The sequence below is a fragment of the Eulemur rufifrons genome, chromosome 29 (assembly GCF_041146395.1).
Source record: "Eulemur rufifrons isolate Redbay chromosome 29, OSU_ERuf_1, whole genome shotgun sequence".
Classification (NCBI taxonomy): domain Eukaryota; kingdom Metazoa; phylum Chordata; class Mammalia; order Primates; family Lemuridae; genus Eulemur; species Eulemur rufifrons.
Window position 1 is genome coordinate 94,843,061 of NC_091011.1, and position 27,044 is coordinate 94,870,104.

Sequence of the window (27,044 nt, forward strand, 5' to 3'; positions counted from 1 at the left end):
TTACAAGGACACTAATCCCATTGTGAGAGCCTCACCTTCATGAACTCATCTAAACCTAATTACCTCCCAAAGACTCCATCTCCAAATACCATCACATTGGGGTACAATATATAAATTGAGAAGGGGGAGACACATTTCAGTCCATAGCATCTCCTTTACCTGGCTAACTCTTACCTCTTGTTTTAATTCAGCTCAGGTACCACTTCCTCAGGAAATCCTGGACTAGCCACCCCAATATCCTCCCATGATTTCATTCTAAGGTGCCAAAGCGTGCTTCAATTAGTGTCTTGTGCTTACTTCTTTCATTATATTTGTCCATCTTGTAATTATCTATTTCTGGCCTGTTTCCCTAATAGGCTATGAGTTCCTTGAAGGCAAGGGCTCTGTCTCATTCAATCGTATACTCCCAAAACCTAGAACAGTGCCTGACCCATGGTAGGCAACCAATGATGCTTTTTGAATGAATGTAAGAAAAACTATTGCCCTCTTTGATTAGATAAAACCTGGAACCTTCAAGGTTAACATTGGCCCTATGAATTCGAGGGAGCAGAATCCCATAGCCCAATTAGGGCGCTTTGCCCTAACTGCAGAGTGCGGGAGAACGCCTGGTGACGTCACCTAGTAACCATCGTCGGCCAGACAGCTAGCGACCCGGCGTCCAAGCAGGACCTCGCGTTCTGGGAGCCAATAGAAGCTTGGCGAGCCGCTTGCAGAGGCCGGACCACGCTTCCCGTCGTGCTCCGCCGCCTCGGGCCAGGCGGCTGCCGTAAAGCTGTTCGTTGGTTACGACGCTAGTCCCAGCTCAGCGCTACCGTCCCCCGACGTGGTAGAGCGAAGTTCTTGGGCCGCGCTCTCTTCCCGCCAGGGCGCCCTCCCCCTTCGGGAGCCTGGGTCCCCAAGGCGGCCGCGGTGGCTGGACCTCTGGCCAGGCCGCGGGGGGAGGGGGCGGCCTGGAGGCAGTGGCGGGGTCAGCCGGGCCACTAAAGCGGGGCCATGGAGCCCAGGGAGTCGGGGAAGGTAGGACTGGAAGGGCCCTGGGGCCGCCCACTCCCCTCCCGTGGATCCCTGATCCGGGCTCTGGCGAGGCGGGGCGGTTCGGGCGGAGGCCCCGCAGAGGAGCCCGCGTTGCGGGGAAGGACCCGCCCGCCCGCTCCCTCTTTCTTCGCACTTCGGCGGCAGCCCCTGGGCGGGCGGCAAGGAGGAGCGAACGCACCTCTCCGCGTCTCGCGCATCCTCCCGGCTCCCCTCCCTCCCCGGGGCTGGCCGGCGCCTCTGCCCAGGGGCCGCTCTGTGGATGCCAGGTTGGGTAGCTCGCAAAGTGGAGTGAGGCGAAAGTGCTTCCGTTTCCCTTCCCCACCGTCGGCGTCGTGAAGAGGCCAGCTTGTTTTAAGGCTTTGAGACTGGATAGGACTCTGGCGGGAGCCAAAGGGGAGTAGGCATGGAGAGGCGGGGTGAGGGCTTGGCAGTGCCAGCAAAGACCAGTGTGGTTGTAGGCGCACTGGCGTGGAGGCAGGGTCAGCCTCTTGGGAATAACATCTTTCTGAGTGTTCTTTGCTGCCAATTCTTGAAGATTGTTTCTTCTTTGGAGCAGAGAGAATTCTCTCGACAAATGTTTTTGAGTGCTTATTGAGTCCCTTCTTTTAAAGAAAAGTCAATTTAATAAACGTTTGCAATCTGATTTGCATTGAGTGAGATGCAGGGTGTACAAGGATAAATAGGAAAGGGCCGCTTTCCTCAAGAAGCTCTCATTCAGCTTTCACTTCAATAACTTGGACAAGCCTGGAAGGGTTGTCCGACACCAAAGAGAGAAAGAATAATGAGGTAATTTTGATGCTGTACTTTTTCCAGGGAAGACTAGGAAAGACTCTGAATTACAAAAGAAATTATTTATTGCTCGAGCATCTCTTCCATCCTCCTTTCCCTCCACAAGCTACAGTGAGTGATGCATTTTCCAGACACAGCAACCTACAGAGTACACAGTCCAAGACAATAAAGCTCGACACAACCTAAAGAAAGATTAAAGGTGAACTGTGTGCCAGCCTTATGATAAGTACTATGGGGAATACAAAAACGTAAAGGAAGTGGCCCCTTGCCCTTTGGTAATATCCCCAGATTAGTTACATTGAACGTGAATTTGGGTGAGGAGGAGCAAAATGTAGGGGGAATAAGGGTTATAAAATACTGGAATTGAGATTGGAATTAGTGATTTGAGGTTGATTTCCAAGATATTCTATTCAGTTGTAGGCTTTCTTAGCTTTTAATGGGAGAAGAGAGATACAGTCATGCGCCACATAACTTCAGTTGACAATGGATTGCATATATTACTATAACGACAGTGGTCACATAAGATTATAATGAAGCTGAAAAATTCCTTTTGCCTAGTGATGTCTTCATGATCCTGACCATGTATAGGCCTAGGCTGATGTGTGTGTTTATGTCTTACTTTTAAACAAAGTTTAAAAACAATTTTTTTTAAATAGAAAAAGCTTAATAAGAATGTAAAGAAAAAATTTTGTACAGCTGTACAATGTGTTTGTGTTTTAAACTAAGTGTTATTACAAGAGTCAAAAAGTTTTAAAAATTAAAAGTTTATAAAGTAAAAAAGTTATAGCACATTAAGGTTAATTTACTATTGAAGAAAGAAAACTATTTTTTTAATAAATTTAGTGTAGCCTCTACTGTGCTGCCCATTTCCCCTCACCACTATTGGCGTCGTGAAGAATCCAGCTCGTTTTAAGGCTTTGAGACTGGAAAAGACGCCAGTGGGAGCCAAGGGGTAGGAATGGGGAGGCGCCGTGTGCAGTGTTATGTTGTTGGTACAGTCTACAGCAGTGTCTTAGGCCTTCGCACGCACTGACTCACGCAGAGCAACTTCCAATCCCGGAAGTTCCATTCGTGGTAAGTGCCCGATACAAGTGTACCATTTTTTGGTACTGTATTTTTACTCTACCTTTTCTATATCGAGTTGCATAAATACTTACCATTGTGTTACAGTGGCCTACAGTATCCAGTATAGTAACATGCTGTTCAGGTTTGTAGCCTGGGAGCCATAGGCTATACCACCTCAATGTGTGTAAGTTTATGATGTTCACACAGTGATGAAATTGCCTCAAGACGCATTTCTCAGAAGGTATTCCTGTTAAGTGACGCATGACTGTACAAACATTGTGGGAGGTGGAGGAGAAATTTGATGTCCTTTTCAGGTCTAACCACTCACTGAAACCTCTAGGGACTGGAAATTTCACGTTTGTTTGTAATCTTGATTGCAGGGTGTCTCAAAAAGGTGCTCATCCTTCTCAAGTATATCTGTTTTCTAACCTAGGAAATGAGAAAGTTACCCAAAATTAAAGTGATTGCAGAACCAACTGGCAGTATAAGATGCATTGTGAACAAGTGATAGTGATGAAGGCCTGGGTGAAATAGCTGTGCTATTCTACAGCTCTGTTCTGAGCATGTGGTGTTTTGTGTTTTGTTTTTTGTTGTTGTTGTTGTGGTTTTTTTTTTTTTTTTTGGCTCAAAACTGGGAGACTAGGGGTCCTCTTGAGGTAGTGGCTTGGCCTATTACTAGAATCTTCCTTTGGCACTATTTTGTGATCTTTATTAACTAAAAGGCAACCTTGGGCCATTAGATTGAGTGTAGGATATCTTGCCTGTCATTAGCAGAATAATGGATAGAGGTCAGACTTTTCCCCATCACACTTTGTCCCATTATGCTCTTTTATTTTCTTTATAGCCCTTATCACTATAAGAATTCTCACATTTATTTATTTACTTATTTATTTGCATATTTGTCGACTTTACTCTCTGTTATATCCCCAGCTAGAACAGTGCAGCAGTCCCTGGCATGTAATAGGTTACATACACCAGGGAAGAATGGCTCATAAAATGCCATTGCTACAGGAACTCTTGCTGCAAGGTGTGGGTGCTTTGAAGAACACTGCAGCTGATACCCCACGTGCCTTCCTAGGAGACTGGGTGGTTTATGTTTCAAATATGAGTCTGTACTTGTTTCTGCATGTATTTACTGCCTCAACATTTCTGTTTCCTAGTGCTCTCTGCCTTTCCCGTGGAAGTGATCACTGCCTTCCCATTTTTGTTTGAACACAACCCTATTACTGCACTTATATCACAGTTGTGGGTTACTTCCAGATAGATTTTACTGTCTTGATTTTAATCTCCCTTTATATCTTTAGAGCACCATGTACCAAGCACTTAGAAGAAACGCTTAAATAATAAATATATGTTGAATTAAAAAATGAATGAAGTGCTTCTGAAATACTTTCCATATAGTATGTTGATGGGGAGAGGGGTGGTGGTGGTGGAGGGGGTTATAATATAAGCCAATCAGAATAGGTTTCCTGAAGGCCAGGCTCTGGCGGGATAGAAAGCCTTCCCTGCTCAAGGGAATGAGAAATGCTTGGGTGATGATTAGGAAATCCCTCCTGAAAGAGATGGAATGCACATGGGCACTTGATGGGTGGGTGGACTCTAGGTAGAGGGAAGTGGGCAGTCAGGAGATGTAAAGATCAGATGTGTAGAGAGAGGAAAGGTGCAAGATCTGTTTGATTGCAATGCTGCTGATCTGGCAGGAGGAGAGATTCCAGGTAGGGTGATACATAGAGCTGAGGTCAGGAAGGTGGGTTAGATTCTGACTGGGGGGACTTCTTGAGGCTGAGAAATCAGAGCTTTACCTTGTAAACAGTGGGGACAGCTAAAATAGAACATCTGGAGATATTCTTTGCATTATGCACAGAGAAGGAATTCCTCTTATTCAGGCAGATTTGTGTTTTCTTTACGTTGCAGTCACCTGGAATCAGAAAGCTCTTGCCATAATGCTTAAGAGAGGTACCAGGTGTTAGTGTAATCAGTCTTGCTGGGAAGACACTTTGTTATCCAAACGTTCAGTCCCAGCTGTACTCCTCACCGTGGAGCTAAAGTGATGGGTCCCCTGGCCTTCGTTATGCCCACCTGTACGTGCTAGGGGAAGGGTGGGTGTGAACAGGGAGCCCTACGTGTCCTTAGTCACAGCGTTTTAACCTGCCTCAATCTGAACAGGTTGCCCTCTAGTCCTGGTATACAACTATCATCCTGCATCTGCCTTCAGCATAATCTCGGGTTCCCTTCCCCACTTCCCCACTTCCCCACACTGGGTCTCCTTAGGCTCTATCTGTGTAGACCCCTTTCCTGTTTGGCTGCTTTAGGTGAAGCCCCTCTTCCAATAGGTTTTGGAAATATTAATATAATCACATTTTGCTTTGGAAGACACTCTAGAGCAAATACTTTTTTAAAACATACACATTTGGCCATACAATTTCATTTTTGTTTTTAAAACTGTACATTCATACATATTCATAGACAAAAGACTAGAAGGTTATACACCAAATGTAACAGTAATTCTTTTTCAATGAGGGGAATGTGGGTGATCTTAAAACATTTTTTCCTGTTTATTTCTATTGTCTGAATTTTCTTTTTTCCCCATACTTTTTCAACCAGTGCTTTTTCAAACAGCACTGATCTATTGTCTAAATTTTCTACAGTGAACATAAGAAAAATACTCAAATTATTTTTCAAATTTATGATCATGGACTGATAAGAATTATCTATATAGGTTTTCTTAAGAAGCACCTCCTATTAAAGTTAAAATAGTTATTTCACCTATTTTATTTTTATCTTTTTTCTTAAAAGATGTGTTAGTATATTTCACCTGTTTTAAATGGCATGCAGCCATTTCCAAATATGTTATTTTTCTTTGGGGTGGGAAATTTGTTTTATTGATAATTTTATTTATTATTTCTTTGACTAGGTGATAAGTTTTCATGGTATAAAATTTAAAAAGATAAACTTATTTCTGACTATATTTCATTTTCTGATTTTTTCTTTTGTAACTCTGTTTCATGGCTGCAATGTCTTACCTCTCTGACGGTATTTTTTTTTTAAGTTTTCTTCTCTATGCTTCTCTATTTCCTTGGCACCACCCCCACCCCCTCGCCACAATCTATTTTGCTTTCTATAGTCCCTGTTAGAGCCTTTCCTCAAACGTCTGGTGATCTAGTGTGCTGACATTTAGCAGTGGAAGACCAGAAAGCTGGGAGGCTGACAGCTGTGAGCACATGGAACCGGGAGGGCTTATCAGCTGAGAGCCTCTGCTAGGGGAGCCTGGAGAGGTGTTTGTTGGGAACAGCTTTCCCCCAATTCTTACTATTTCAGCCTGTCTGCCTTCACTCCCTAGCCACAGGTTTCCCTTGTTGCCAGATCCTGAGCCTTTTGAGGATTTAGTGGTGTAAATTGGGTTGTTTCTCAGCTTTGCCCACTGCCGGGTGAGGTTTCAATTTTCTCGGTCTGCTCAGTTACTACTTTTTCATCTGCTTTTCGGTTTCCACAATTGTATTGCTGCTGTCTACTTGTTGCGCTCCCGATTGTAGTAGGTATTTTATTTGTGTGTGGGGGGGGTGTCTTCTTTTAAATACTCAGGGAATAAGCAACATTAAATGGTACATGTTTAATCTGCCATCTTGATCCAGAACCCGCCAAAACACTTTCTGAACTCCCGTACCCAACAGGGCTTCTTCGTAAGCCACGTGGGATGTAGGTCTCAGCCCCAAAGCTTTGCCTGTCTTGGTCATTGACTTTATCCATAGACACAGTTCTAAATTACTTTCAGCTGTTTCTGGAAACCACATATCTTCCTGAGTGAAGATTTTCCATGTTCAACATTGTATAAAAGAATGTGCCAGAAATTGTTGGTGAGCCTCGGCAGTGAAGTAATAGGTGTGTGGGAGGCATGTGAAGAACACGCAGGGAGAGGCTGTGACATTCCTGAGTTAGCCTTCTTCAAGGCTCGGGCTGGTTCTAGTGCGTGGCACTTGCTAGAAGAATGAGTCTCAATCTCAGCGACCTGCACCCAGGTGGTGAGAAAGAGACGGGGTGTGGATCATGGATGTAAACTGACAACCCCCCCCATCTGGTATATTCCCAGAGTAGGGCTGCCCTCAGGTAGCCAAGAACACTGATGTGGAAGACAAATCTGCGCAAAAAGTTCCTACTTAGCTGTCATTTTTCCTTTTCAGGCTCCTGTGACCTTTGATGACATCACAGTATACTTGCTCCAGGAGGAATGGATGCTGCTGAGTCAGCAGCAGAAGGAGATCTGTGGTTCTGACAAGCTGGTGGCACCTCTGGGTATGGATTCCTGTCCACGTCCCCACCACCATCAGTCTAGACCACGCCCAACCTTATCCGGGCCAGGACATACTGGAGAATTTTCTGGAATCCTGTCATTTCTCTAGGCATCCTTGTGCCACTATTTACTCAATCCCACATTTAACTTAATTGCATGCAGATTCACATAACACTCTATCTTTTTTCCTTTTAAATTGGTCAAGAGAAGTGGGACAGTCTGGCACAAGTCTGGTTAGACCTTGAGGTTTGTCTCCTGGGTGCCTCAGGATACCCCAGGGTGCCAGATGGGAAATGGCCCGTAGATTTGTGGACCGTAGAACACTGGAGGTAGGAAGTGGTGGTGGAAAGAACCTCAGGTTTGCAGTGTGGAAATCTGGCCCAATCCCAGCTCTACCACTGGATACTTGAGTGCCCTTGGCCTTTTTAAGCCTTGATTTCCTTCTTGTTAGGGTCGTTTTAGAAATTTAGTGAGATAAAAGAGTTTAAAACTTTGCATAAATATAGGTATTTTTTATCTTTTCTATTTCCTGAATGTTCTTTTCTCTGCTTCTTTGGGTAGACTTTCTGCACCAAGGACAACGGTGGTTGTATTTCAACATGTGTGTGCACACATATGTTCTGTTTGCTGATTTCAATTTGATAACTGTCTACCATGCTTTCCTTATTTCACCTTGATCCCTACCTAAGGCATGGTAGGAGCAACAGTCTCGGCTTTTTGTGGGTGGAAGAATTGGAGCTGGCTTGAGTCATCTTCCTGTGCCTGCTAAGAAAGGTTTGGAAACCACTGTTTCTTCTAAACCAGAAGTTGCAAAGTAGCAGCTCATGGGCCAGATTTGGCTCACAGATTAGAGTTTTGTTTTGTTTTGCTTTTTTGGCTTCCACTACTTCTGTTTGGCTTCTTAAAAATATTTAAATGGGTTGCCGATATTTAACCATTGGGAGTTTTCACACAGAAATATGAATTTCTGGCTTCTCTTGACAAATGGGGCGATGTGGCAGCCTCTGGAGTTGAGTAGAGCCTGTCCCCTTAGGCAGGACTAAGTCCTCTAGGTTGTTGCAGCCCCCCAGGTCCAGCCTGCTTTCCTTAGTTATATTATTGGGCTGGCCCCTCCCACCATTTGGGTTTGTGAGCCTCTCTCTTAACCAGTCATTTTCTTGCCTTTTTAGCTTTGCTTGTACCCTTGTTCATTTCACCTAGTCCCCCATTCTTTTAGGAGTCCCACGGATATCCAAGTTTCTAAACCATAGCACTAAACTATCGAGATTCCTACTTTCTTCCTTGACCTGTTATCTTACCGCGCCGAGAGGATGCCACAAACAGATGTCTCCTTAATGTTGGGACGTGGAGCCAGGCCCTCATAGTGCTTTTCTCTGTTCCTGACTCAGGACCAACTGTTGCTAACCCTGAGCTGTTCTATAAGTTTGGGCAAGGGCCAGAGCCATGGCTTGGCAACGTCCAGGACCAGAGGAGTCTCCTGGACCAACACCCAGGTGAGTGTGGACCTGCAGCGGAGGTGGGTGCTCAGCTGGAGAGGGAGCAGGTGCGAGGGCTCCAGTCTCATCCTCTGTCCTCCCTATTCTCCACCGACACACAAAACGAATGCAGCCAGTTGTCACCTCATCTAAATATACACGCCTCTCCCAACATCCTTCTCCAACCTGTTGTCTCCCTTTATTTTATTTCTACCTGAGAGTTATGTTTGTTTGTATACATTCTATTAAGACATGACGTCGTCTTATTTACCACCGTATTCCCAGAGCCCAGAACAATGCCTGGCACACCGCAGTTGCACAGTAGGTAATCAGTGAATGAATGAACAGCTGTCTGCTGAGCTCTAGGGATTTCCCTTTTTTTTCCTACTTTAATAAGCCTCTCCTGTTCAGGGGCTGGCTTAGCTAGAGCCATGGCAGGTGGCATCTTGTCATTATCTAAGATGACTGGGTTAACCCCACCCCAACTAATGGAGAAGAGGGAAGTGGGGAACAAGATCCCGTATGAATTGAATCACGAAAGTTTGCTCTCCCTGGGGATTTTGCTCAGATGGAACACGAGGAGCTCTAGACTGCTTTGTGACTCTGAAGTATCATAGAGACTAATTTGTTTTGTTTCATTTCTCCTTGCTTGGCTCTTAATTTTAAGCCGACTGACTATTAACAGCTTTGTGCTCTTAGGGTATTACAATGTTGTGTCTACACAGTAGACCAGTGTTGGTCTATTAGCCTGGTTCACAAAATGTTGAGTTCTTGGCCACCGGGCATCTGCACTGACGTTGGTGCATAGGAAATGGTTCCAGGGGACTTAGAGTCGTCTGAGTTGCATTTCATCGTAGGAGTAAGTAAAGAAACTTCTAGTTCAGCTTGAAGAAGAATCTTAACGAGGTCGTAAAAATTCTCACTTCTTTGAAGGGTTGTGATGTATAAGAGGAATTAGACTTGAGTTTCTCTTGAGGGCTGGATCAGCTTCCAGTACTTTATAGGTAGAAATGCTCAAAGAAAGATTGCAGCTGAAGGAAAACTGTCTAGGGACCAAAACTGTCTGCCCAGGAGTTAGGTAGCTGTCAAAATGCAGATGCCTCTCTGTCAGGCCTACTACCTGACTGGGATTCCTGCTGAGCAAGGAGTTGTGTTATGTGACTTTAATGACCTTTTTAAACCCTGTGTTCTATTAAGTCAATGTTCTTATCCATAACTAAGTTTTGGCCCCCGAAAATAGCCACTATCTTACATTTCATAGATGAAATTGCAAAAATCTCCTTCTGGCCAGGTGTATCTGTTCTTTAAATTTAAAAAAAAAAAAAACAAAAAAAATAACGGGAGGAGGATTTGCTTGAAGCCCATCCCTTTGACTTTCTTCTGGGTTAGGTGAGGCACAGCCTGTGGAGTTGGAGGGACTGGAATCCAAGAATCCAAGTGGAGGCTGTGTCACTTTTGTCTGAGTGTGCACTTCTCACCTTTCATGTTTGAAGTATCTGACAGCCCCATGAGTTGCGGTGGCTCTAACCATAGGATTTTGAAGCAAATTCCATTTGTCTCTTTTCTCCAAAGGAAAAAACCAGATGGGCTACTTGGAAGAAATGGATGTGCCAGTTCCTGCCAGGGAGAGTAGACGATACTTCCCGCCTCAGAAGAAAGCCTGTCTTTCCCACTGCAGTACGGACAATGGCAACATCAAGGGAGACTGGACAGGAAGAAGCAAGAAACTCCTAAAGCCCCGGTCTATCCAGAAGTCGTGGTTTGCACAATTTCCTTGGTTGATCATGAACGAGGAACAGACGGCTCTGTTTTGCTCTGCTTGCCGGGAATACCCATCTGTCAGAGACAAACGGTCAAGATTAATAGAAGGTTATACAGGACCATTCAAGGTGGAGACTCTCAAATACCATGCCAAGAGCAAAGCACACCTGTTCTGTGTCAGTGCCTTGGCAGCAAGGGACCCCGTTTGGGCAGCCCGTTTCCAGAGCGTCAGAGATCCACCTGGAGATGGCCTGGCCAGCCCAGAGCACCTCTTCACTGCAGATTATCCCGTGTTCTACGCCCCAGGGTCTCTGGGAGATTTTGGTAGCATGGCTGAGCTCCTGCCAACCTCAAGAGCTGAACTAGAGGACCCTGGGGGGAATGGAACGATTCCTGCCTTGTATCTAGACTGCGTTTCAGATCTGAGACAAAAAGAAATCATCGATGACATCAACAACTCTTCAAACATTAATGTTTTATGTAATGATGCTGTTGAATCCTGCAGTCAGGTAATACATTTATAATGATTGCTATATCTTACAGAGAAGGATTATGTACTGAGAATAACATATATTGCACAACGGTGCTGAAAAAAAGAACAATAGCAATACTCACTGCTATCATAATGTTCTCCTAAGCTAATATGCTTTTAATGTACTAGGCATTGTGTTAAGTGCTTTACATGTATTGTCTCATTTAATTCAGACAACATCTCTTATTACCATCTCCTTTTTGCAAATAACAAAACAATTGGTGCAACAAATTATTCTAACTTCTGATATAAAGGGAACAATAATCTTCATTCAGAATCCAAAATAAACAGAACTCTAAGAAATAATCTAAAGCCACAAAAAGACAGAACTCTTAAATCAGTATTTTTAAAATTTTAACTTTAACTTTGGAATCATGTAGGACTTTTAAACATTGCAAGTTTTTTTCACACATGTTGTTTAATGTAATGTTTCTCACGTTGCCGTGAGGCTGAGAGAGCAAGTGTTATTAAACTCATCTTTTTGGGAGAAAACTGAGACCTGAGGAGGTGACATGTCCAGTGTCCAAGAGCTGTTTTGGTAAATGCCAGACCCTGCCAGAGCCCTTGACTGCCAGCGGGTGCTGTCCCTCCACTGCTCATAGCATTGCCGGACCTGGGTGACTCTTGTGCTCTCCCTAGGTTTATTTTGTAATTATCGAATTCTTTGCAAAGTTGGCCTCTAAGGAAACTTTAATTGGAATCTGTGAGTAACTAGAACCCTCCCCATTTCTTACCTATTGCATACAAGTAGGATTTTACCATAAGTCATTCTTAATACCCGCTCCAGGGGTCCAGTGGGAATGGCTCAGATGTTCCTCATAGCTGACAGTGTAAGGAATCTGGCTCAAGTTAGTAAGCTGAAGTTTTTCCAAAATGCAGGAAAACAATGAAGCTCATTTTTCTTCATCTTCATGTTCCTGATATTTTGTAGTATTAGAAGCTAATAAACAGGTCTAACCTTTTATAATTGGAATTCCTTTAGCAGTGAGGCATGTGTAAACTGACTATGAGCATCTTTAGTTCTTTTTGACCACTTCTTCCATCCCATCCCACTGGGAAGTCTTAGCAGGTACTCCTAGAGGCAGACGGTCACCTTTGTGGTCATGGATGAGCAGAAGGCACTGCTCTTAGGACTCTAAAGACAAGGTGCAGTCACAGGCTCTGCTGAGATGCCTGTTTTTTCCATAGGTTTTTATTTCCTCCTGGGAGATCTTAGGCTCTGACTTAGGCTTGTTTGGTTTTTACCTGCTAATTCTGGGCCTCATGAATTTGATTCTGTGATGTTCATTGGATAAACTAATTCCTCAGAGTGCACCTGGGCTGCTTGGTGAGCTTCCCAGGAGGAATAGGTCTTAAGAAGGCCCCCGGAGGTGTCACGCAGGCATCAGACTGAGGCGTGCCGAGTGACTGCTGCTCTCTGTTGCAGGACCTTTCTGAAGAGGGGCTGTTGAAGGAGGTCCCTGTGGTGTTGGAGGAGCTCCCGGCGGTGTTTGAGGATGTGGCGGTGTATTTCACCCGGGAGGAGTGGGGCATGCTAGACAAGCGGCAGAAGGAGCTATACAGAGACGTGATGCGCATGAATTATGAGCTCTTGGCATCCCTGGGTAAAGACTCCTGGAGACTTTTATTCGCCATTATCATTTGACTTGGGAAACCCACCAGGGCAGCTGTGGCTAGTGGTCATCTTCCCGCTTCTGCCTTCTCCCTGTACATAGGCAGGGAGGGGTAGTATCTTCTGTCCCTCAGAACTCTCCCTGCTTTGGGTTCCTGTATTTTATCACCTCTTCATCCATCCACTTGTCCATACATCCGTCCATCCTCCACCAAATATTTATTGAGTACCTACTCTGTACCAGATAAACATGAATGAGCCGAGGTCTCTGCTTTCTAGGGGCCAGCAGATTTGTGGGAGAGGCAGACATTGTAATAAGAAACTATGAAGTAATACAATCTCCCATAAAAGAGCTTCTGGAAGAGCTACCTGGGGGTACCGAAGAGGAGGGTATTGGCCGGAGGGAGCAGGAAGGCTTTCTAGAGTAGGAAATGCTTCAACTGAGTTTGAAACCAGAAGAGGAAGGGCACGAAGACGTGGCAGAGGGAGGGGACAGTGTGAACACAGCTGTGGAGGCTAAAGGGCTCACAGGTGGCTCCGCCCTTCTGTCTGTGCAGCTCAGGGCTAAGGGTCCTTCGTCCTGCCCAGGTGCCTGCGAGGGGTGGCAGCCTTCAACGCCGGGGTCACTGGGTTTGGACTTAGGAGGACTGTGAAGTTAGTAGTGGTTACTGCTTTTTCAGATAGTGTTCTCATCTCCTGCATCTATTTCTTTTTCTTGCCTTTGCCTCCTCCTGGCAGATACCAAGGTTCTTATATATTAGTAGCATTAAGCTGAAAAGACAACTTTTCATCTTATAAAGCTTCTATTTATTTCTTCACTAACATACATTGTAACAGAAACCTTGCAGAACAGGCTGCTATACATAACTTAGGAGTTCCAGGAGCAACCTGTGTCATGACTTCTGCAAAACAAGAAGTAAGAATATTTATGATTTAATTGATGTCATATTCCCTTGTTTACACTGCCCTTTTGGGTGCAGCTAAGATCTGGATTATTTTCCAAACATTCTTGACCTGGATAGGTGTTTTTATCATTGTGCATAATTTTTAAAAACCTCCCCAAACATTCAGAAATGACTTAAATAATTATTTTGTAGTGCCGGAGGTTTTGTAATCATGCCCTAGGTCCAGAATGTCCCTTCGAAGAGCATCACTGTCCCTACTGTGCTGAAAAGCAACGAGAATGGGGGGCAATTCATTTGTAAAAAATGCACACCTACTTAGAAAATGTTGGTTTTTCCTTTCAAGTAACCAGCAGTAGCGACACACGCGCTCTGGAGCCCGCAGACAGCTGAGAGTAGCGGCAGTCAGCGTTGACAGCACGCTTCTCCCGCAGTGCACTTGTTCCTTCAGGTTCTGTGTTTTGACAGAGCATAATCTAAGCATTGTGTCATTTTCTTTTTAATTTAAATAAGTTAGGAAGTAGGGAAGTCTTAGCTAACTAGGTACCGTTCAGTCTTGGTTAAGTCTTACTTGAATGCATAAAAAATATAATCAGAGGAGGGGGACTAATTTTGCTTGCTGGTCAGAGGCAGGAATCAGGAAGGCTTTATAGGGGGTGGGCGTGGCCTCTTTAGTCATCTGTGTGATTAAAATGGCTACAGGAGTCTAGAAAATGAATTGTGTGTATGTGATCTTTTATCCCCCAGCTATTATCCTTTAACTATCCCCCAATTTAAACAATTTTTCATGTTTGAGATATAAAAGCATTTTAAAGCGCCTGCAGACTGTAACCATGACCTAGCGTAAATGGTCTGTATGCTTAAAAGTGACCTTTTAGAAGGCATCAAGCCAAGAATTGGGATATAAAATAGTGTTGAAACACAGTGGAGAGTCTCCAGTTATTATTTTTGCTTTGGCTGATTTTTTATTTTATCTCCCACCCTCCTCCGCCTTGACAAATGCTTCAAGAGTTGAAAACTTAATATTTTGCATTATCTTTTAATTATTTTTTACAAATAGAACTTCTCCTTGGAGTGAACTCAATTTTTGAAAAAGAAAACCTCAGTCTTAATTTTTATGGTAAAGAAAAGTCCTTTTTAAAAATCTCCCGTGTATTTCTCGATGTTTTTTTGTGTTTTGTCTTGAAACACTGTGATCACCTTGTACTGGGTGTTATAGGAATCCTCTGTGTTTTTCTTGTGGTAGTTTTTTTTTATTCTTATGTCTAGAAACAATCAGTGGTGCTTGCTGTTGTTGGCAGAATCCAGTTCCTTGTGGTTGTAGGGCTGAGGTCCCCGTGTCCGGCTGCCTGTCAACCAGGGAGCGCGGGGCCCCAGAAGCTGCTCCCAGGTCCTTCCCCGGGGCCTCCTCCACCCTCAGGCTGCCACAGTGTGTGGAACCATCTTGTGCTTGGAAGCTCTCACCTCGCACGCAGTCCCTGCCAGCCTGACAACACTCCCCGTTTTTAAAGGGCTCCTGTGAATAGGTCAGGTCCACTGGCTGACGTCCCTTTGCCATGCAGCCCAACGTGGTGACCGGCCACCTCTCATCGTCAGCCTTTCTGATACATCGTCGGTGGGGGCGGCATGGTGGGTGGGCGGGTAGAGAGCTGCAAGAGGGGTTTTGCCTGGCTTGTAATCTGATACCAGCTACTTGGAACTGTGATAGTTTAACGCTGATTCTTCAAGTGTGTTTGTGGGTTCTGCAGACCCCTCAGCCCCTGGGACCTCTCACTCGTAGTCGCCTTGACATGGGTAAATGTCTTCTCTGGCAGTCTGTCCCATATAGGCTCCGTCATGGGAACATCACACCAACAGACGGCCGTCTTGGGCACAGTCCCTCTAAGATGACTCCAGGCCTCTTCTCTTTCCCTGCATGGCCCTGTCTGGACCAGGGAAAACACCGATCTTTGCTCTGACAAACCCTGGGAACGTAGGCCATTCCCAACTTGGCCTTCTCAGGTGCTATCAGTCAGCGTCTGCCGCGTTTAGTCTTTTCCAGGCCTGGATACAGCTCCAGGGACAGGTCAGGTTAGGGAAAGAGCTTCCTACTCCTCCTGGTCACCGAGAGGAGCTCACAATACACTTGGCAGCTCTTTCCAGAAACATCCCCAATACCCAACTTCCTGACCTCTTCCATTTCAGCTCTCGACTTCCTCTCGGTGGGTGAGGGCTGAGCTCATGGCAGTGGTTTTTCAGCCGTCCTCGTTCCAAGTCACGCTTTGGTGGTCTAGCTTTGGAATGTGGGATGGTTGGCTCCAACTTTTTTGTGCTAAAACAGGCAGATGGAATCACACTTTAATAATCCTGTTGCATATGTTTATTAGTATTCCTGATTTATTGATTTTAGATACTATCTATTGATTCCTACTGTGGAAGATGGAGATACGGCCCTCCTACGTCATCTGGGCCATTTCTCTTCCCTCCATCCTCTCAGAACAGGTATATCACACTTTTCTGGTTAAATCAATGGAAATTATTTGCTGCTAAGCAAGTATGTTATGATGATAGTTCCTTCATTGTAGGACTTTTTTTCCCTGGAATTGGAATTTTTTCTTTTGCTAATTTTCTTTACTCTCACCAGTTCTTCGCAGACTCTCCAGAGGAATTATAAAGTCCTCTAAGGAGTCTTTTACACATGGTCAAACATCCTGTGATCGCTCAGTTTCATTCTTTTCCTGGAGACATCCCTCGGTGGGCCTTCCCATCCCCTGCTCTGTGTAACCGGTCGCTCCTTAGGCTGGCTGCACACCTGTGGCTTTAGTCTCGCTCCCATTTCCTGGGTCTGTCTCTTCTTCTTTTATGGTTTATATCTTCATTTTGTTGGAGCACATTTTTTAATAGTTTCCTAAGAGAGCGTGCAGGGGTGGACATCTTTTTTTAGACTCTGTGTATCTGAACATATACCCTCGTGATTGATAACTTAGTTGGGCATAGAATTCTAGGTTGGAAATAATTTTCCTCAGCATTTTGAAAGCATTGCTTTTTTAGGTTTTCTGGTGCCATTGAGAAGTTTAATGCCTTTTTATGCCTGAATCTTTGAACTCGACTTATTTTTTCCACTCCAAAAAGTTTTTTTTTTTTTGTTTTTTTTTTTTGAGACATGGTTTCACTCTATTGCCCCAGCTAGAGTGCAGTGGCATCATCATAGCTCACAGCAACCTCAAACTCCTGGGCTCAAGCGATCCTCCCGCCTCAGCCTCCTGAGTAGCTGGGACCACAGGTGCATGCCACCACACCCAGCTAATTTTTCTATTTTTTGTAGAGATGGGGGTCTCACCCTTGCCCAGGCCGGCCACTCCAAAAGCTTTTAAAATCAATTCCAGTGTTCTAAAATTTTTAATGATATGCCTTGATATGGGTGTTTTTTTTTTTTTATCCTTTGTTCTGGGTATCTGGTGCTTCCCTTCCATGTGGAAACTCGTATTTTTCAGTTTAGGGAAATGTTCTTGTATTATTTCTTCTGTGGTCTCTTCCTATCTATTTTCTCTTTTCTTTCTTCCATAAATTCCTATTAGTTAGATATTGGACTTCCTGGATTGAGCCCATAGTTTTCTGTGTGTTTATTTGCTTCTTTCTTTTTCTCCTATTTTCTGCTTCTGTCTTCTATACAAGTAGTATCTTGTACTACTTTCTTAGAGATTTCCTCGATTTTATTTTCCAACAATGCTGTTTATTTATTTTTCATTCTATTTTTTTTTTTTTTAGTTTCTTAGCACTCTTATTGCTTCTTTCTTGGGTGGCTGTCGTGATTTTTCTCTCTGGTAATATTAATTCTCACTGTTTTGAAGTTTTGTTTTGCTCCCTGCAATATTCTAGTTCCTATAATCCTCTTTCCCAGTTGTTTTGGTCTCCCTTTTTCATGTCAGAGGCTTTTCTTAAATAATTCTCTCTAGATTCATTCCTCTGTAACATTAAAGCCTTTAAAAAAAAACAATTGGAAGCTCTGTGCATGTCTGGGACACATTAAGTCATCAGTTTCGTTTTTGGTTGATCAGCAGCAAATCTGGGTGTCTCGCTGAGGAGCCTGAAAAAGTCAGTATCCACAGGTCTTGGAGGGGAGAGGGAGGGACAACTCCATTTCTCCAAAGAATACTCTCCCGTCTCCTGCTTGGAGGGTGTAATAGCCCAGTCAGCATCCTTGGAACTGAGTGGTGCGCCCCTCAGTCCGTAGGTACCACACTCTCCTTCATCTTCCACTATACCCAGCATGTGGGCTCTGGAGCCTTCCTGGTAAGTGTTTTTGTAGACCAAGTCTCTGTTCTCCTCCCGGGTGAGGTGGTGGTGCTTCCTGGTTTCCTGGAATAGGCAAGAGGAGCTGGGCTCGAGCAGGTCTTTGTGCAGACTCTGAGTCCCCTGCTCCCCCCTATTCCTCACCTACCACCAACTCCCACAGCTGCTACTGCCAGTTTCTGAATCTTTCTGGGATTCCGTGGTACAAACCAACTTGCTTCTCCATGTTCCCCCAGCAGGCATTCGGTGTTCAGCTCTGTTAGTTCTTCTCGTTTACCTCCTTTTCTTCTTCATTATTATCCTTCCTTTGCTCTCATTTTAGAGATGTTTTAAGAAGGATGTATGTTCAGTCTACCACACTTGAACAATTTACTTATTTATATTTTTATTAGTAATAAGTATACAGATACATACATATACGTATGTATATAGTCAATATGTTCAAGGGATCCAAAAGATGAATAGTGAAAAATGATCTCCCTTTGACTTTGTCCTTCAGTTCCTTCCCAGAAGCACCGACAGTTTGCTTGCGTGTCCTTCCAAAGCCAGTTTACACACACATTCACATAGACACATACAAAGCATGTAAGTAGATAGTAATGGGTTGTATCTTAAATAAAGGAAGCAATTTCTTTGCACATGCCTGGACAATATCCAAAGACACAAGTCTCTTTTTTGTCAGAGTTCAGGTTCCATTGCAGGTGGTAGATATTTTCAAGAGGCATTGCAAGTGCCCCGTCATGTAACCCACGTGGTTGGCTGCCTGCTGTGGGGGTTTGGGGGGGCCAGCCGTGGGTGGCACATTCCGCTTCCCATGTGGCTTTTTCATCCCTGCCTTCTCTCTCCTTGTGCTTTATCCCCTGTGTTTCTTCCTGTTTCCACCCTTCCCTACCCCTGGATGCATCTTGCAACCTCGTGGCCCCCATGGCTGGCCCCAGGGCTGAGGAAGCTATCCGTCCTTGCTGAGGGGCACACCCTCACCTGGCCTCCTCTTTGGCACTGTGCTCAGGTGTGCTCTCAGCCTGCCCTGGCTGACTAGCCTTTATCAAGGACAGAACCCAGAGCCATCCCTGTGTATTTCAGGGGCCAGGTCTAGCTTGAGGTGGGCTACTTGACTTGATGGTGTATGGCAGTGATATCAGCAAGACTCCTCATCCCCACAACAGGGCCTGTGGCTGCCAAACCAGACTTGATCTCCAAACTGGAACGGAGAGCTGCACCCTGGATCAAGGACCCCAACGGGCCAAAGTGGGGGAAAGGTCATCCTCCAGGTGAGTCTAGGCCTACTGAGTTCTGGGAGCACGTGCAGGGCCCCAGGTAGCTATGGCAAGTCATACAACATTAGTTCAGCTGTGCTCATCCCATACCTGTTGTGCATCTGGTGTCACACGATCCCAGGGTAGCAGTGTGGACAGAGAGCGGGAGAAGAAACCCATAAGAATTAGCAGCAACTGCTGGGGAGCCAGCCTGACTTTCACTGATAATGGGGAGGGATTTAAATAGGAGCCACTAATGATCTGTAGAAAGGTGGGTCCTAGTCATCTTTGCTTTACATAAGGGTACTTAATGAATTTGGGGGTATCTTAGCTGATAGAAGACTGCAGAGTTCTGGGCAGCAGAACCAAGCACAGTTTCATTTTCTCCAAAGGGAAAAAGAAGACGGTGGCTGTCGGAGAGGCAGACACACAGGCCCCGGCTATAGTCTCTGCACTGCTTCCAGCTCCTTCTGTGGAGACGTGTACCTCCTACTGTGGCTCCAGCATCTGTGAAGTAGAAGTGGACAGGCCTAGGAAAATCAAGAGGACTTACAGACCCCGTTCGATTCAGAGGTCATGGTTTGGGCAGTTCCCATGGTTAGTAATTGACCCAAAAGAGACCAAGCTCTTCTGCTCAGCCTGCAAAGAAAGACCTAATCTCCATGACAAATCATCTCGTTTAGTCAGAGGTTACACTGGGCCTTTTAAAGTGGAGACTTTGAAATATCATGAAGTCAGCAAAGCACACAGGCTCTGTGTCAACACTGTTGAAATCAAAGAAGACAACCCCCAGACTGCCCTCGTCCCAGAGATCTCCAGCGACCTCATGGCAAACATGGAACATTTTTTCAATGCTGCCTACTCCATCGCGTACCACTCAAGGCCCCTGAATGACTTTGAGAAAATCCTGCAGCTCCTCCAAAGCACCGGGACCGTGATTTTAGGCAAGTACCGAAACCGCACCGCCTGCACTCAGTTCATCAAGTACATCTCCGAGACTCTGAAGAAGCAGATCCTCGACGATGTCCGGAACTCCCCCTGTGTGAGCATCCTGTTGGACAGCTCCACTGACGCCTCTGACCAGGCCTGCGTGGGGATTTATATCCGCTACTTTAAGCAGATGGAGGTGAAGGAGTCATACATCACCCTGGCCCCGCTCTACAGCGAGACAGCGGATGGGTACTTTGAGACCATTGTTTCTGCCCTGGATGAGCTGGACATCCCTTTCCGGAAGCCTGGCTGGGTGGTGGGCCTGGGAACAGATGGCTCAGCCGCGCTGAGCTGCAGAGGCGGCCTTGTGGACAAGTTCCAGGAGGTTATCCCCCAGCTGCTGCCGGTCCACTGTGTGGCCCACCGGCTGCCCCTGGCCGTGGTGGATGCATGTGGGAACATCGATCTGGTGAGGAAATGTGACCGGCACATCCGCACCGTCTTCAAGTTCTATCAGTCCTCAAACAAGAGGCTGAACGAGCTGCACGAAGGTGCAGCTCCACTGGAGCAGGAAATCACCCACCTGAAGGACTTGAACGCTGTCAGGTGGGTGGCCAGTAAGAGGCGCACGCTAAACGCACTCCTCGTGAGCTGGCCGGCCCTCACTCGGCACCTCCAGAGTGTGGTAGAGGCCGGGGGCCAGGTTGGGCACAGGGCCAAGGGCATGCTGAAGCTGATGAAGGCCTTCCACTTCATCAAGTTCTGCCACTTCCTTTTGGACTTCCTGAGCATCTACAGGCCTCTGTCTGAGGTGTGCCAGAAGGAGATCGTGCTGATTACAGAGGTCAATGCCACACTGGGCCGGGCCTACGTAGCACTGAAGACCCTCCATCACCAGGCAGGGCCCAAAGAGGAAGAGTTCAACGCCAGCTTCAAGGATGGGCGGCTCCATGGCATCTTCTTGGACAGACTGGAGCTGGCAGAACAGCGGTTCCAGGCAGACAGGGAGAGAACAGTCCTGACCGGGATGGAGTACCTCCAGCAGAGGTTTGACGCCGACCGTCCCCCACAACTCAAGAACATGGAGGTGTTTGACACCATGACCTGGCCAAGTGGGACTGAACTTGCCGCTTTTGGGAACGATGATATTCTCGCCCTTGCCAGGTATTTTGAGCTCTCTCTCCCTGCAGGCTACAGTGAGGAAGCTCTGCTGGAGGAGTGGCTGGGCCTGAAAGCCATCTCCCAGAACCTCCCGTTCTCCATGCTGTGTAAAAATGCCCTGGCCCAGCACTACCGCTTCCCCCTGTTGAGCAAGCTCATGGCGGTGGTGGTCTGTGTGCCCGTCTCCACCTCCTGCTGTGAGCGGGGGTTTAAGGCCATGAACCGTATCAGGACCGACGAGAGGACCAAGCTCTCCAATGAGGTGCTCAACATGCTCATGATGACAGCTGTGAATGGCGTGGCAGTCACAGAGTACGACCCCCAGCCCGCCATCCAGCACTGGTACCTGACCTCCTCAGGTCGACGTTTCAGCCACGTCTACGCCTGTGCCCAGGTGCCAGCCCTCTCCCATGAGAGTAAGTACACATGGCAGAGTTCCTAGATGTGTGAAAACAAAGCAAGACAATCTTATCTTCCTGGTCCCGTGCTGAGCCGGAGACCTCATCAAGTCAGCCAGCAAGATAGGCTTGGTCTGCACTGTTCGTGGAGGTCCTATAGTGTGCCCAGCTGTTTGCTCGGCCAGTGCGACCTTGGTACCTGCCCTCCAGGAGCCTGTGACCCAGCTAGAGAGAAAAGACACACGCTCCAGGCAACAGGGCATAGTACAAAGAGTGCAGACTTCTGGAGCTTGTCTGCCCAGGTTCAATGCTGGCTCTGCCCCTAACTCGCTGTGTGGCCTTGGGCAAGTCAGTCTCTTTGTGCTTTGGGTTTTCATCTGTCAGTGACTTAATATACGTAAAGCGCTGGAACAGTGTCTGGCAGGTAGAGCAAACAGCACTAGTTAAAGGTTAGGACCACCACTGGCAATAACCAGAAGGCAGGCCAGGCTGCGGCAGCGTCATCACATTCTAAGTGGGGCGGTGGGGACTCTGGGCCATGCAGGGATTTTCGAGAGAAAGGTCAGTGCAGGTCAGCATGGCTGTGGAGGAGGTCGCCGCGCAGGAGAGGGCAGGGCGTTCAGGCAAGAGTCGCAGAGCAGGGCAGAGCAGAAACAGCCCGGCCGGGTGGGGTCAGGGACTCACTTGAGGAGAAGTTATATCAGAAGGGAGGGCAAGTTGCCGAAAGCCAGAAACAAGTTTTCTCTCTAAGTAGTCACTGAAAACCAAAGAACACACACGAGGCCTGGGGTTTTCCAGGCCGTTCTTGTTCACTTGATGGGCAGAGCAGTGGTTTCTCTCTTTTGGCATCTTCTTCTGGCTGGTCTCCTTCCTGCTGCTTCCACGCCCATCTCTTCCCTCCAGTCCTGCAGTCGTCAGCAGTGGGGCTGGGTCTCGGGCTGACAGAGGCTCCGTAGGAAGCAGTGTGGCCCTGCAGCCACAGCCGGGCTGGTGCGGTGAGGAACGGAGACAGGCAGGGCCACGAGGGAGGGTGCGGTGACTCTATCACCTGCGCCCTTGTTAAGCGCGTTGTTCCCGGTGTCCAGCCCTGTGGGGAGAAGAAGATGATGGCAGCTACACCCTTGTGCAGGGTGTTCTTTGCATAGGGACAGTGGGACTTCTACAAACACTTTATATGATAACGCCCCCCCCCTTCCCAGGCAGGGGCTCTCAGCTGGGTGGTTTCTTGGTCGGGGTCCTCCTGGGCATCGTAGGAACTTTAGCAGCATCTATGGCCTCTACCCTTTAGATACCTGCTGGATACCAATAGCCCCTCCCCCTTTGTGACAATCAAAAACATCTCCAGACATTACCTCCAGAGCAGACATATGGCCCTGGGGGGCAAAGTCTCCCCGGTTGAGATCTGCTGTCCTAGGGTGAAAGAACAGCAGAGCAGGAACACGTGGGGGCTTGAAGAGCAATCCCAGCCCCATCTTCAGTCGGTTCTGCCACGTTGTCTTCACAGAGCAGCCCTTGGGGTGAAGCTGGACGTGGAAAGAGCCATCATGGAAGGGGCCATCGTGTGGTCGGTCTAATTGCCATTCTCGTTCTTCCCTCACAGGTGCGGGGCTCAGAAAGGAGGAGCTGGGCGCCCTCTATGTAGAGGGGTCCGGGAACCAGGAGCCGCCCATGCTGCCCTCCAGGGAGGCGGTGGAGGTTCGGAAGGACTGCGTCACAGAGCCTTCCAGGAGACTCCTGTACCCCAGCACCAGCCAGGGGGCCCCCGGCATGTCCTGAGGGAGAGGGATCCGTGCCTTGGAGATGCCCCTGTGGTCGTGGGGACAGCTGTCTGCAGATGCTGGGCTGCCCTAGAGTCTTCCTTTTGTGGGGACGCTCTGTAAGCACCAGAAAGTGGGCAGTGACAAGGTAGTCAAAGGTCACATCCCAGAGAGGCAAGGGAGGGGCACAGCCCGTTTCCCAAGGCCCCTCCAAGCACAGCAGTGCCTCACAGCACGTAAATGTGCTCAACCGTTCTTATCTCAAGTTCATTTTTAAGGTGCTCCAGGAAATAATCCCATCATGAAAGATTTCGCCCCCTGTTCTGGTGGCAAGAGGACTTTTCTGAAGTGGGAGAGACTATTGAGGTAGGGGCTCACAGCAGCAGCCCGCCCTCTGGACAGCCCCGGGGAACATTCCGGGGAGTCTTCCCACAGCCTTAGTGGCAAGGGGGAAAGGCCACTTTGTTAGAGGTGGAGGACAACCCCGTTCTAGGGACAGCGGGCCTGGCTGCAAGAGCTCCTAGGAGTCACTGTTCTGAGGCCTCTCACCCTGGCTCCTGCAGCTCAGGTGGGGAACTTGCATCAGAGAATTCCTCTACCTCCTCCCAGGGCTTCCTTTAGGACAAAACAAACACAAACCCTTTGCAGAGAGCACTCGGGAGAGCTTCAGTTCCCACAGCTCCTGGACGGGGCAGCCGGTACCCTCCGTGTGGAGCCAGGTGCTTCCCACGCTGGAGCACGGTCTGACCCGCAGCACTCGAACCCGTGTTCCTCAGGAGCGGACGGGCCCACGTTGGAGTTGGGAGGCTTGGGTTGCAGCCCCAGTTCTGCTGCAGGCAGTTGGTTGACTGTGATTAATCCCTTCCTCTTTTCTGTGCCTCAGTTTCCCTCTCCATGGAGTGGCAGCAGAGAATCCAAGTGCCTGCTGACTCCTCGTCTGCCATAGGATTAGTGAATGAGAGCCTCGAGCTCCTTGAAAGAAAGACTCCGGCCTGCACAGTGTGGACTTAGCTGCCCTCAGCCCCTGTCCTCGTCCTTAGTGGACAGGTATGAATTTGCCTCCAAAGCCCTTATTGTGGTAAGAGGCGCTCTCCAGATGTACCATCTGTGTGACAGTCTAGTCCACTCCTCTCCAAGTGGCGCCGGGGCCTCTGCATTGGAGTCGCTAGGGCTCCACCCAGACGCGCTGAATCAGATCCCGGCGCTGGGGGTTTCTAACAAGCTCCCCAGGAGCCGCGGGCACACTCCAGCCTAACAACCAGTGCCCTCGGCACGGAAGGGTGTCTGGTACTGCTACGTTCGCAGTCGCCCCCTCTTCCCAGTCAGCCTAAAGTGAAGCACTTTTCCTTCCAGGGGTCGCTCAGGAACCTGCTTCCTGGGATGCTGATGATTTTGTCTGGGTTCCTCCACCCTAAACCATGGGTGGGAAATAGTTATATGAGAGGGAAGGGCTTCTCTGCCCCTGCCTCGCACGCATTTTAAATAAGCAGCAAGGAGCCATGCCGACCTACCTGGCTGCTGGTCTCCAGGCGGGTCCCTGCCCTGCGCTGCAAGCCCATGCCATCAGGCCCCTTAAGCAGCAGTCTTCTGCTTCCCATTCCCAGAAGGTGCTGGAAGCCCCTGGGATGCTGGCATCCAAGGACGTCCCCATTGTCGAAGATGCCCTGGTTCCCGACATCCCCTTCCCATCCCCCTTGCTACTTAGCCTTAGCGCCATTGCCCTCCTGTTTTTCTCAGCTCTAGTCGGGCATTCCTTTCTCACTTCCTGCCTTTCACCTGTCGAAATGTCTCCCAGCTGGAGGGGTCTGGGGGTCGGAAGGGCACCACATCCTGTGGAGCTGGAGCTCTGGGGGGTGTTACTGTCTGCGTGGCCGCAATGGGCACAGGCCCCCTCCCGGTCATGGCCTCTGTGGGCACTCGGGAATTCGCCCCAGGTCAGGTGTCATGGGTGTGGATGGGTAGAATGGGATAGAGAAAGGCCTTTTAAAGTGGGGGTATAGCCTCCTCCTCCCAGAGGGATTCCAAATTGAGGCTGTGTTCCAGCAAGCACCCTTCCCTTGGTGTGGCCTCTTTGTCCTTTGAGAACCCTCGGAGCAGGAGGCCAGTGCTGTGGGCCACCTGGTTGCTCCCTGTGGGAGCAGTTCTGGAGCTGAGGTAGGAGCCGGGGACGTGCCCTCCCGGTTCCACGTCAGCATGCTCAGAGGACCCGTCCCCTGCCTTCCTCGGGTTGTGGAAAAGTGGGTCCCCTTGGAGCAGGGTACCTGAAAATGCTGTTTATTATAGGTATTTGCACTACCCAGTTTCTCAAGGGGCATGGGCCTGCTCCAGTTCCCCTTTGTCAGCTAAAGGCAAAGAAGGAAGACAACTGACCCCAGGGTGGAAACATGGTGAGCCCCTTTACCAGAGCCCTGCTGCCCAGGCTGGCCTGTGCTTTCTTTAGATAGAGGCTGGCTGTGCTTTAGACCTTTGCTGGGGAGGTTTCTTGGTTTTTCCCCACGAGAAGACAAGCCACAGGGCACTGGAAGTAGAAGGGGCAAGCACCCTCCCCTGGCCAGAGTCCCGGCCATCATACCCCTGCCTGTAGTCTTGCTGGCATCGCCATGTGCACGTCCTGGCATCACTCCTGCCCTTTCCCCGATGACTGATGCCCACTGGGTCTGACATTCCAAGTAACCAGCATATAACTGATAGTTTGATTCCAATAGCCATAGAGACTCTGGGTGGGAGTGCAGGGTCTCAGCCGCCTGTCCTGGCCAGGTACCTTAGAGAGTGTGACCACGCTCTAGACCTTTGCTTCTTTCTCCTGCAAAGGGGGAGTTCCTAGGGTGCTAAGTACTTGCCAGCACAGTGTGGTGGGGGCCGGTTCCCTCATATAGGTGTCTGCTTAGCCAAGAACACTAAGGGTGACTGGCCCAGGGACGTCCTTCCTCCTCTGGTTTCAAAGATGTGCAAACGAGGTTTAAAAAACCATGTTTGATTCCTAACCTTTTGCTATCTGAATAAAGCTGAGTTTATTTCAACAAATGTGTCTGTCCTGTACGTCCCTAAGCGAGACCCAGGAGATTAGAGCTGATCAAAGCTAACTAGATCTTCCCTTTTTCAAGGGGAGACAAGGCCAAGAACAGGGATGGGCAGAGGAAGTATGCATGTTTCCCCTTTGTTTTTGTCTTTTGGTTTCTTTCCTCTGTGGCCCTTGAAAATGAGCTAAATTTGTTTTGCCAGTCAGAGTTAGGAGAAGGTAAAATCCCTTGGTGAGAGTTGTAATTAACTACTTGGCTGCCTTATTTTGTTGTTGTTGTTGTTTTGAGACAGGGTCTTGCTCTGTCACCCAGGCTGGAGTGCAGTGGTGTGATCATAGCTTGCTACAACCTTGAACTCCTGGGCTCAAGCAGTCCTCCTGTGTCAGCTTCCTGAATAGCTAGGACTATAGATGCATGCCACCATGCTCAGCTAATTTTTTAAATTTTCTGTAGAGACGGGTCTCTCTATGTTGCCCAGGCTGTTCTCAAACTCCTGGCCTCAAGCAATCCTCCTGCCTTGGCCTCCCAAAGTGCTGGGATTCCAGGCGTTGGCCACCGCACCTGGCCCTTACTTTTATTTAGCACTTCACAGTTTACAAAATGCCTTCAGTTAACATTGTCTCATTTGGTTTACTGAGAATAAGAAAGCCAGACTTTCAAGGAGAAAAGCCCAAGGGGCCAGCACGGTGGCTCATGCCTGTAATCCCAGCATTTTGGGAGGCTGAGGTGGGAGGATCACTTGAAGCCAGTGGGTGTAGGGTGCAGCCCAAAAGCTGGGTTTGAACAATCTC

The 27,044-nt window shown here is 47.8% G+C and overlaps 1 protein-coding gene across 1 annotated transcript; it reads left to right on the forward strand.

Annotated features, from left to right (window-relative positions):
• The first annotated feature begins 952 nt into the window (after positions 1 to 952).
• Positions 953 to 26,203, forward strand: ZNF862 (zinc finger protein 862). The gene is made up of 8 exons (XM_069462052.1): positions 953 to 1,017; positions 7,068 to 7,179; positions 8,566 to 8,670; positions 10,225 to 10,922; positions 12,372 to 12,549; positions 18,898 to 19,002; positions 19,380 to 21,494; positions 23,077 to 26,203. The coding sequence occupies exons 1-8, from the start codon at positions 994 to 996 to the stop codon at positions 23,250 to 23,252; spliced, it is 3,513 nt and encodes a 1,170-aa protein (XP_069318153.1). The 5' UTR covers positions 953 to 993; the 3' UTR covers positions 23,253 to 26,203.
• The last annotated feature ends 841 nt before the right edge of the window (positions 26,204 to 27,044 follow it).